The sequence below is a fragment of the Physella acuta genome, unplaced genomic scaffold, assembly GCF_028476545.2.
Source record: "Physella acuta isolate Inbredline_101_S28 unplaced genomic scaffold, ASM2847654v3 ptg001040l, whole genome shotgun sequence".
NCBI classification, from domain to species: domain Eukaryota; kingdom Metazoa; phylum Mollusca; class Gastropoda; family Physidae; genus Physella; species Physella acuta.
This window is the reverse complement of record NW_026732557.1, coordinates 2,822-15,192: the sequence shown is the minus strand read 5'-3', so window position 1 is coordinate 15,192 and position 12,371 is coordinate 2,822. Positions and strand designations below refer to the sequence as shown.

Sequence of the window (12,371 nt, the reverse complement as noted above, 5' to 3'; positions counted from 1 at the left end):
TGTGTCTTATGCACGAACGGGAAAAGATGATGATGATGAAAATAACCAACAATTTAAAAACAACAACTCTTTTTAGTTGAAAAGTACTTTATAATTAATTTTACTCATCTAGTTGTATGCACATTATCTACAATAACTTACGTTGATAGTATTTATAGATTTTTGTTTACATAACGTTGATAAAGTTTATAAATAACTTTGTTTACACTTAGTGGATAAAGTTTATAAATAACTTTGTTTATACTTACGTTGATAAAGTTTATAAATAGCTTTGTTTACACTTAAATTCAAATCAGGAGCGCTGTTTTTATGATGCTGATGTTAGGACTGGCCGTACCGTCGCTGTGGCTCGTTTTATCTGAGAGAAGACATGGACTGATAGTGGCTTCATCTGTGGCTGTTGATGTACCACATTAACTCGGGAGTGGGTCTTGGTGGTCTGTGAACTCACGGGAAGGTGGCAGTGGCGTGGCTACCGTAAAGCTAGCGTAAGCAAGGCATAGGGGCCCAAGGGGGGGGGGGGTGCAAATCGAAAGTTTGAGGGGGTAGGGGGGTGTAAATCGAAAGTTTGTCCCCGGTCGTCTACAATCTTGTCAGAGGTGTTGGATAAAAATTATTTTTTAATGAATGATAATGCTTACATTATAAAGTAAAGATTCCTCTATCGATCCATTGGGCAGATGAAGTGGAGTTCATATGTTTCTTGACCTCCGCATATAAAGGGATAATGTGGTCTGCACTATGCCCCTTTACTTTCCCTAGTGTGAGTTTGGTACCCTTCACCACTAACTTGAACCCGGATTCGAAATGGAAACTCTCGGGTTAGCAGTCTAGCGCCCTACCGCTAGGCCACGCCGTCCCATAATGCCTACATTATGCATAAGCCTAAATATCTCCCTTCTCAAAATATTTTGTACCACAATTTCAAGTTTCGAAAACCACTTTATATCAACAACAGAATTTTATTATGTACTGTTACTTAAAGATACAAAATACAAGATTACTGACTCTTTAAAAACACATTAATTCTACTGCACCTAACAAATGAGGTACAATGTATCTGTCGTATTTTGTAAACTGAAGGTAGGACTAAACCTTGTGATGACGTTTAGGTTCCGCGGTTCCAGTTACTCTGTTAAGTAAAAATAATCCGCTCTTTGAGTAGTTGAGTTAAGTCATATTTTTGTGTACAAAACGATTCTCCATTTATTCATTTGTGATGTATTAATGATATTTAGACAAAGAACACATTTTATTTATTTTTTCATTTAAATAATTTGTTAATCATGTTGTTGTTGTTTTTCTGTCTTTGAAAACGTCATTTAAATAATTTAAATCCCCACATTTTTTTAAATGCTAGGGGAGGCTACTCTGTTAATCGAGAACTAAATGCTTTTTCTTGATTATTTCCCTTTGTATAACAAAAGGTAGCACTAGGGCCAGTATACCTTAAGATTTTCTGTTGTTTGAATCTATAATGACATTTCTATTTATACGAGCCGTCCCGCGGCATAACATACGCCGCTATTTAGATGTTGTTTTTTCTACTTTTCAGTAATTCATAATTTGTGAATTCGACAGTACCAATGCTGACACTGAAAATATTTCTTTAAAACACTATAAGTAGCTCGTTAAGGACCATAACCCCCCCCCTTTCCCTACCCCCCCCCCCCCCCCCCCCAACGTTTAAAATCGTTTCAAACTAAATTATCTGCCCCTAATAGCCGTCACTAAACCCGACTCCACGAAGGTAAATATAGCGTGAACCACAGCTCACTAAGACCATGTAGGGGTGGGGATGGTAGGGAGCGCGTTTACAGCTTGTTTTCTAGCGTCTCCCAGAAGAGAGTTATATATATATAGATACATGGTATATACAAGTACTAGGGTCTTTTTTCTACAACATATAATTCTAAACCAAGTAATATTATAATTGTTATTAAAATAAAATAGCTTTGTGAGACATCCTCTCCTTTCCGCAAGCAGCCTATTGACACAAATAACTGGACCTTGGTCAGTCATTTTCTACACGTTTTGACACAAACACTTCTACTCTCAGAGCCAATTAATTTTTTTATTTTATGGATTGGTTGTTTTATGTAATAAAGTACAGTTTTATAGGCATATGTTATTATTTAATAAGTGTGAGTTTCGCGCGTAATGTACTTAAGCCTAATTAAAGGGTTTTTTTTTTTCATATTAATTTTGTTTACAATTTTATTTCTTTGAAAACACTAACAAGAACAATAATGTTTAACTACATCGATGGTTTTAATATGCATGAGATGTAATCATAAAATGTGTAACGACCCATTCCATCACCCGGGGCGTTTATCAACTTTTCACACCTCCTCCTCCCCCCCCTCTTCCATTTGTAGCCCCACCCTCCCAAAATTAAAAAAAAGGTGCGGGGAGCTTTTTACCAATCACTTCCCCTTAACTGTTGTTATTCTGATGTCACAAAGTTAATTTATGAAATAGTTTAATAAACTCATATAGCAAAGTAACAGTCTGTTTCCTTAACTGTGTTTGATTAAGTAATGCAGCTCAAAATTAGATTTTATGTTTTACTATCCTTTGGGCGCCCCCTAAGGTCGGCGCCCAGGTTGGACCCCCCCCCCACCCCTCGCCCTCCCCTAGTTACGCCTATGGTAATGATTTGAGCATAGTGTATAGAGTAGTTTCTCGTTTAGCATCTTGAACCAAAATTAGACCATAAATGAGACCATATCTACAACATAGTATACCAAGTAATTAATTTAAGAAAGACAATGTGTTATTTAAATAAATTAATAATTACATCAATAAACAAACAAGAATAAAATGTTTTAAATTTAGCAACAGACACTACACACATAAACTTGAGCTTGATTTTTAAGTCACCGGTTTTTTTTTAAACTTCATGAAAGAGAACTCCAGCTAATTCTCCCAGGCAGCTCTTAACGGAATTCTGTCCCCTTGTTTAATCGACTCGAACATTTTCATCTGGTCTTTCACCAAAGTATTGATACCCGACAGATCGATTTTCTCGTCAGGGAGTCTCAGGTACCGGCACTTGTTCATGTCCTTCCACAGCCCCATCAACCTCTCCTTGTAGTTGTTCTCTGGGAGGTACGTCGGTGTCTCGTCAAACTCCTCTCCCGCGTTCTTCCTCCTGTGGAACCTCTGCTTCCAATCATCACCCCCATGGGGAGTCAACTCGTGTTTGGATTCGACTCGAGATTTGCTCGAGTGAGGGTCTTCCTCCCCCGGGTAGTAGGTTTGCTGGGAGGGTGGAATTTTCTGGAGAAAATCGTCGACGTTTCGGAGGAAGAGTTGTGTTCTCCTCTGGAGGGAGGCTGATCGAATGTTCTCCTCCTCTAGGAGTTCTTGGCGTCTCTCCTCGAACACGTTCTCTCCCAAGTTACTGGAAGAAACAACAAAATGCACATGAGGGAATAAATCAAACACATCACATACTAAATTAACACAACATAGCACATACTGGAATAACAAAATACACAGCACATATTGAAATAAACAACACCTATCATATACTGAAATAAACACACCATATATCACTTACTGAAATAAACAACACATACCCCAAACTGAAATAACACGCATATAAAATACTGAAATAAAAACAACACGTATCGCATATTGAAATAAAAAGAATACATTTCGCATAGTGAAACAAACACAACACATATAATGAAACAAATACACCTTATATCATATACTGAAATAATACAAGTATTAAATACTGAAACAGGAACAACATATATCACTCTCTGAAGAAAAATACAATACGTATAACAAACAGAATTAAAAACAACACGTATCAAATGCTTAGATTATAACAAACATGAAATAAATACAAATACTGAAACAGGAACAACTCATACCACAACACAGAGTAACTGATTGTAAATTCTTTGTAAATAGCAATAAATTAAATTAAAAGTTACCTATAGAAAAGGGTCTATAAGGTAAACATTAAACTAACCCTATGATATTATTTTAAGGAATTGTTCATTATTGACTTGAAAGTATTCTTACATTTTGATTAAGAAGTAAGTAAGACGACAAGTATTACAACGTAGCTATATATATATATATATATATATATATATATATATATATATATATATATATATATATATATATATATATATATATATATATATATATATTCAAACCTGTTGCTAATCAAGTTATCTCTATAGTTTGGTGAGCTAACCTTACGCACCTGTCTATTGAGTCGTTAGATATATGAGACAACCTCCGACTTTTAGAATACTGGGCTGGGGCCGTGCTGAGCCCTAACCGGGCGTCCTTCTCGGCCGTCGTGTGGCTAGAGAACTGGCTGTGGGCGTGGGGCAGTGCCGACAGCGCCCTGACCGGCAGCAGAACTCGGCCGCCAGACCCCCCGAACCCATCCTCCAACATCGTAACGTTCCTCTTCATTTTCGGACTGGTGGCATCTTTTTCTGTTCTGACCCCGCTCTTCCCTGTTCCCTCTGCTGTTCCCTGTGTTGTTCCTGTTCCCTGTGTTGTTCCTGTTCCCAGTGTTGTTCCTGTTCCCTGTGTTGTTCCTGTTCCCTGGGGAACCCAGTTTAATCGTGTTCCTGTAGCTCCCTGTATAACCGACGCTGATCCTGGTCGTACGGGTTTATCATTGTCTAACGGAACGTCTATAAACACACCTGTTACAGAGTTACTTCGCTTTACGGGGTCAAAGTTCAATTTATTCGTTTTGACCTTGACCTCTGGGTCACCTTGAAGTGTTATCCGCGGGAGGGCGCTGCGGACGGTTCTTCTGCCGGAGTGTTTGGGTGTGTTCAGGTTGAGTCTGCGTGCCGCGGCGGCGATTTTGAGCGCGCTGCCGAGAGAGACGTCGCCATAGGAGGGCTTGAGTCTGCCCTGCTGATCCAACTCGCGGAACTTGCTGATGTCTTCAGCGGGCAGGTAGGACTTGATCTTGGACACTTTCTCTTTTAGTTTTTTGTACTTCACCTGCAATAAAAAGTGAAACTGTTAGTTTTCAAATTTTATTTTCGTGTTATGATATCAAACATAGTTTTACAACCACAGTTAGAACTATTTTTAATTAATAAAAAAATCAAAAGGCTATAATGTGCATGTAATGTTAAAGTGATAGTTTCTATCGTAATGACCTTGTGTTATTTGCATAGTCATCGATGTCCAGCAACATTATTGACTAGTTTTCTTTGCATTCATTTTGGCGTAGTTATCCCAACTTACCTAGTTCCAATGTAAGCATAGCCCACAGCTGACCTTGGTTTCATCTCACCTTGCCCTACTTTACCTTGCCGCATATCATCTTTCCCCACCTGACCTTAACACCTAACCTCACCCTTCCTCCATCTTACCTTACCCCCACCCGTCCCACGTCAACTAGCCCCCACCTTACACTGACCCATCTTACCTTATCCCCATCTTTGCCTTGTCTCCACCTTACTTTACCCCCCCCCCCCCCCCCGCACCACCTCACCTTGACTCCACCCTGTCCCCACTATAACCCTCCCCCTATATTACCAGGCCTCCACCTTACATTCCCCCTACAACCTATAACACGTCACCTAGCCCCCACCTAACACTGACCCCACCCTGTCCCGATCTTTCCTTGCCCCACCCTCTCCTTACCTGCCCAGCTCTCACCTTACCTTAACCCCCCTCTTTGCCCGCCCTACGTCACCTTACCCCCCACCTAACACTGACCCCACTTTACCTTGTCCCCATCTCTCCTTGCCCCACCCCCTCCTTATCTGGCCTCACCTTACCTTAACCCCCCCCCCCATCTCACCTATTTTCTCCCCCCCCCCCCCCAGCCTACCTTGAGAACCCTGTTGTCTAACTCCAAGAGCCGGATGGCGTAGCTCTGCTCCAGCTCTAGGGTCTGCAGCGACTTCTCCAGCACCCGCTGCTCCTTCATGTTGGACATGACGGCCGACACCTGCTTGTCACGGAACACACGCCCGCCATTGTCCGTTGCCATGGTTACCGCCAGCGGCTGTTGGGCGAACCGGCAAAGTTACAAATCAAGCGCTAGTCAAATAATGCTCGACTTCAAAACAGAACCACAATCACAAAACAAAGATAAAATTTGCATAATTGATATGGGCGTGGTACTAATTGAAAGCGACTAAGCATGAAACTGATTACCCTATCCCACATAAGAAGAGATAAGAGAATCAATGGATATCTAATCAATCTGCATTATTTTTTTTTAAATTCAATTTTTTACTTTCTCGTATATACGAAGTATACAGAAAGTCTTGTAATCGTGCAAAAAAAATAATCGAGATTTTTACAAATCTCGACGTTTTACACCTCACTGATACGGAAAAACATAATTTTGCAATCTTGTTCGTATGTCTGTGTGTGTGTAAACACGATAACTTGAGTACCGCTACAACTATGTTGATGACATTTCACATATAAGTATTTTATCAAAGTCGTAGATCAGTATCAACTTTTGAGCGATTTCCGATAACCGGAAGTGGTACTTTTTTACTTTGAATTTTTCAAAAGCCTATAACTTGAGTACTATTTCAGATAGATAAATAACATTTCACATGTAAGTAAATTATCTAATTCTCTACCTTCTATCAAAATTTGAGTAATTTCCGTTGACCAAAAGTATTAATTTACGCTATTTCCAATTTCTCAAAAAACGCATGTAAATTTATAAAGTACTAATAATATTGCGCACTATTATGCCCATCTTTATTTGGCGTTCACTTGATGTGCAATTCTTTTTCCACGAGATTTTATTCTATTTTAAAAAGTTTAAGTATTTAAAATGGATTAAAAATCATGTCTATATCCCGAGTTCCCATCCCCTGTTGTTTTATATAAGAATATTCGAGAAAGTTTAGGTGAGATCACTCCCGGTTTATTAGTTTATAATTTATAAATACCAACATGTAGAGAGCAAGATGTATGCCTATAAAAGGTAATGAAATAAAAAGCCCAAAAATGCACTAAAATAAGAAAATAAATGCAAATCAAATTTTATTCAGCTATAATTAAAAACAACAGGCGTTGGTTTCTAAAAAATGTGCCAGCAACTGTTATAGTTTAAACATTGTTATAATTTTTTTTTTAAAAATAGGACATTTCGTTAAAGCAATGTATTAAAAACCGTGCTATTAAAAAGTGTTTATACCTGTTGTATTAAAGTTGAAAAACACAGTCTATTTAATAAAATTTTCCTTCCATAATACAGGCTGTACACAATATTATATACTAATCCATGTAATCTTAGCGCGTGAATCATAAATCCGACATAAAACACATGTAATGCTACCTGTAACACTATAGCCCCTAAATCTCCAATATTTGCTGAACGTCTTCTACTTTCACAAGACCATAAAATCTTCTGTTAATGTCGCCATTATGTAGGCAACATCGCACGGGAAATGTGAAGTGCCCATTAGGACCAACATTGTACTGTACTTAAATCAAGTCTCTCCTCAAACATTCTGTAATCCATTTATTAGAATTAAATATTTCTCAGAGAGCTTATATAATCCATTAAATAAACTAATCCAATTGAATATGTTTTCTCATGTAACCCAAAACCGCGTCTTAACTTCCTACCCATACAGTATTGATTAGAAAATCCCTGACGTCACATTTTTTTGAAAAAAAAAATGAAACTACTAGTAAACCGACCGTGGGTAAACGGGTACATTGAACGCCTTCAAATAATATGTTCAGAATACATCAAACGTTTCCTTTCAACAAGTCGTACATGTTTATTTTTTATTAATACCTATTGAACAAGTCTCTAATTTCACTTTTTATTTATATGGAAGTTACTTCCCCTCTTACGCAACTCAACCCCCCTCCCCCCATACACATAGAAACGCCATTTTCGTCATGCGGTAAAAAAAAAAGTCAACGTAATAATAAAAAAAAATGCACTTCCTGTATTCATAAATAGAATTAAAGAAGAATCAACCAGCTCATTGAATCACATTCCAACATCCGGTTTATAGAAACAGTATAATAATCAACACATTCCATTTTATTCACACATCATACAACTGTGATTGTACGCTCAACAAAGGTTGTAATTATATCACCAGAATCAATGATATACATATCAAAATAATTTTTTCAATCAGGTGGTGTCTGCCCCACGAATATTGATCGGTGTTATGCTATCGGAGAGTTCAATTGGGTCCCGATCACCACATGGGGTCTGATAGCAATCGAGAAACGGAAAATAAAAAAATGGATTTTGTTTTGTTTTTAATTTTGTAAGGGTGTATAGTTTATAAACAGTAGAGGAGGGAGGGGGAGTGTGTTGGGTGTATGTGTGTACATGCCTGAGTCGTAAGTGTGTTGTATGAATGTGTTATGTATGTGTTGTTTACTTATTGTGGGTAGAATTGTGAGTGTGTGCGTGTTTCTATGTGTGTTACGCGTGTGCTGACACGTGTGCTTTTTAAAAGTGCATTCTGCATGTATGCTTTGTGTTCATATAAGTGTTGTACGTATGTAGGATGCGTGTGTGTGTGATTGTGTTTGAGAGTATGTGTGTTTGTATGTGATTTATTAAGTGGTCATATTTAGCGACTATGTAGTTGTTATAGGCTATTTGAATGCGGAGGCTATGTACTTGTATGCTTTTGAGTGAATGAATTAAATATGTCTTTATTTTTTAGCACCTAGCATAAGTGTGTTATATAAATTACAAAAGAAATTAGTAGGAAAATGTAAAGTACATATGATTGACTACACAAAGTATTTAAAAAAAACGCATCTATTTCAAAAATAAAAATAACTTACAATGCATTCAAAAGACTAATTAAATATGTAACCTTTTTACTTGCTTGGTATTACTTGTGTTTTTTTTTTACTTTTTAACCGCAAAAATTTGGATAGTAGGTCAAAATACAACAATGTCAGTATATAGCATCAGACTAATAATTTTTATTACCGCTCGTAAATTACACGTACAAGAATACAATCATTGACAAGTCACTCAAGATTGATTGCTAGACACGACATACAACAACATACAAACATTGCAATGTAAACTGTTAATGTTATTGTTGTTACGTAACCAAGCACACCGACATAACAACATGGCCTAGCTAATGTTATTGTTATCAAATAACCCAACACACCAACACACCACCATTACAACTATGTGTTGCTAATGTTATTGTTATTATTTAACTAAAAATACCAACACACCATCATTACAACTAGAGACAGCTAACTTTATTTTTTATATTGTTATTAAATAACCCAACCCACCAACACACCAACATTATAACTACACACCTAACGTTAATGTTATCACGCCAATTGTTATCAAGCCCAGACTTGCCCCCAATCCCCCTAGCAACGAGTGTTTGACCCGGGTAACTAGCGCTACTACAGCTCTGCGACACAGATCGCGGACTACCCAGGTAAAAGAGCAATGAATGTGTCAGCTGAAGGAGATAATAGTTGTTGAATTGTGTTGGTGTGACTTGTTATGGTACAGTACGACTGAGGGTGGGGGTGGGAGGGGGGATGACGCAAGGGAAATGACTAGTGATAAATGGCTAGCATATTTCAGTGAGGTGATTTATTTTATTGTAGTTTGGTAGCCCATGGAAACATAACTCTGAGAGATAAGAAATTAAGGTTAATGTAATGTGTCTAAAACAGTGTGGTGGCAATTAGAAAAACTGTTTGGCGACACATTATGAAGCTATACTCTAGTGACGCTTGAAAGAAAACGATGAAACACATGAAAATTTTGTTGTAATAAGCCTACTTATGGGAATCAATTAGTTGGTAAAACACGACAAAAAAAAAACTCGAACATATTTAAAACCATATAGTTAGCACAACGGAACAATAAAGAAGGCCAATACAGAGACGTAGCAATGGGGGGGGGGGGCACATATGTCCCCGGGCGCCGACCTTAGGGGGCGCCAAAATGGGTTGTAAAAACAAATTAAAATGTCATTTTAGCTGCATTTTTGCAGTTTGAGTTGGGGGGGGGGGGTGCAAATCGAAAGTTTGAGGGGTGAGGGTGCTAATTGAAAATTTGCTTCCGAGGAGGGCGCCAAATTGAAAGTTTGTCCCCGGGCGCCAGGAAGGGTCGCTACGACTCTGGGCCAATACAAGAGGAAGATCGAACACGCAGTTTAAAAATTATTTCTTTATTAATGGGAAGTCCTTGACAACTTGATAGCATAAGAGCTTCGTTATCGATTGTGTGTTTACGTTTCTTGAAATATCATTAATTATGGGCAAATATGGCTGTCGGGACTGCTGTGAAATACTACTTAATTCAAGCGACCAAACATGCCACTACAGCTAAAGTTGTCGCCAAACAAAAACATTCGGTGGTAGAACACACCCACACCTCGCGTCAACCTTACTGAACGACAGCAACTTAATCTATTTCACAACGGACAAACTTCTTATCTAACGTTCGAGTTGATGTGTTGGTCTGTTTGACTGAAGCAGAAATACAGGCGTTATTTATAAGAAGAAACGTTAAAATTTAGATTTATCAAAGTGGGACCTTCTAACTTGAGCTAAAAGACCTTGAATTTCGTTATCGTAGGTGGCAGTTATATTTTAGGTATCCAACCCCCCCCCCTTCCCCTTCACCGCCCACACATATACGCGTTACATATACACATATTATCTGTCTATACTCGGCAGTAAACAATAAATACTGTTATGAAATATAAATTTCTAAAACCACAAAACAAATTCTTTATAAATTCTCTAAGAAAATGAAACAGAAATATTGTATAGCACATCAACAACCAAACTAAAGAAAAAAAAATAAACATAATGTAAACAAGTAGGCCGAAAGCCTTGGCAGAGGCGTAGCGACCCTTCCCGGCGCCCGGGGACAAACTTTCGATTTGCACCTCCCCTCGAACTTTTCATTTGCACCCCCCCCCCTCAAACTTTCAATTTGGCGCCCCCCCCTAAGGTCGGCACCCGGGGACATATGTCCCCCCACACCCCCCACCCTCGCTACGCCTCTGAGCCTTGGTGTAAAACAGTTGAATTATTTTCTACGTATTTTACTAATGACAACAATGACAACAATAAGAAGTTTAAATGAAACCTAAATATGTAGGCCTGGTTTCTATAAAATTCTAACCTAATTTTACGATTTTGAAGTCAACAAAATACTAGCAGACAACATTGACTACTGTGTTTCCGTATTGTGGGACTTTTCATAATATTTTGCCTTACAAAACCTGCCGTTTTAAGTCCAGATTCTTTTCACCATATAAACAAAGAGCTCAACATGTGAACACTTTGATCTTTAACAAAAATTCTCTGAGACCTTCATTCATTCGATCTAACCGGCTTCACCCAAGGCATATGTTAATTTTAAATTATTGAAAATCGATACTTTTCTTCATCGATCGGTATAGGAATTCTTTTAATCTTATTACCATCTATCAAGGTAATTAATTACCTCCATAGTACTCTGTATTTATAAGTACAACACTGCATCAAATCGCGGGGCATTTTCCTGTCAAGTAATTAATATAAACGTTTTTAGTAATACCTAGATCTAGTTACAACTAGACTAGTATTGGATTAAAATTCGAGTTTGGGATATCATAAAATCTACTTCCGTTTTTTTTTGTTCGTTTTTTTTTTCTATCTAAGCACGAAAATACAAAGACTGTTTACATCATTAGCAGGCCTATAGTACAACACATCATATAGGCCTTTTTTTGACAACAGTAACAGCTATAAATAAGTGTCTTTTTTCCTCCAAACTACAACTATGAACTTACCCATGATGAAAGTTGATATTAACAAAAGTATATCACCAAGACTTGACATGAATACCACTAAACAAAAGTATATCACCAAGAACTGACATAAATGACACTGCGGCGTTTAAGGAAGGACCGCGGCGGTCTCCGACGATCCCAGGGTGTCTGATAACAGAAGAACCACGGGCACGTTTCGGCCTACCTTTCTCTACCTTTCTTGACAAGTCACGGCAGCTCAGGTAAATATTGACAGCGGGAAGGTGTAGAGGGGGGGGGGGTTGGAGTGGTGGGGGTGGTCACACGTTTCACCGGGTTGTATTACGGGTGAATTTCACCTCGTTTTAAACTTAACGTTATTTATATTTGTTTAATATAGAAATTTAATTGTTTCACTTTTATTTAGTGTTTGAGTTGTTTTAAACTTATTTTTGTTTACTTGTAGTATGTCAAGATAAGTTGTTTTTTTAACTGTTACTTCAGATATGTTACTATCAAGATAAGTTAAACTTACTTTAGATACTTACACTTCCCCAAACTGTTTTTTTTTAAACATTTGTAATTGCTTGTATTCTGTCGAGTTTTTTTTTTTAAACA

General features: G+C 37.9%; 1 protein-coding gene across 1 annotated transcript; it reads right to left on the bottom strand.

The window, feature by feature from the left end:
• Positions 1 to 2,519: 2,519 nt before the first annotated feature.
• Positions 2,520 to 11,963, bottom strand: LOC131954916 (uncharacterized). The gene is made up of 4 exons (XM_059318761.1): positions 11,796 to 11,963; positions 5,840 to 6,016; positions 4,232 to 4,998; positions 2,520 to 3,406 (listed from the first exon to the last, which is right to left on the bottom strand). Exons 2-4 carry the CDS (start codon positions 5,999 to 6,001, stop codon positions 2,920 to 2,922), a joined length of 1,416 nt encoding a protein of 471 aa, XP_059174744.1. The 5' UTR covers positions 6,002 to 6,016; positions 11,796 to 11,963; the 3' UTR covers positions 2,520 to 2,919.
• Between the last annotated feature and the right edge of the window lie 408 nt (positions 11,964 to 12,371).

Bases quoted from the DNA above. Each gene is read 5' to 3' on its own strand.
- LOC131954916 (XM_059318761.1), bottom strand. From the start codon at position 6,001: ATGGCAACGGACAATGGCGGGCGTGTGTTCCGTGACAAGCAGGTGTCG. The intron at 4,999-5,839 runs GTAGGCTGGGGG...TTTTTATTGCAG, and splicing joins TAGACAACAGGGTTCTCAAG to GTGAAGTACAAAAAACTAAA. The intron at 3,407-4,231 runs GTGCGTAAGGTT...TGTTTCTTCCAG, and splicing joins TCTAACGACTCAATAGACAG to TAACTTGGGAGAGAACGTGT.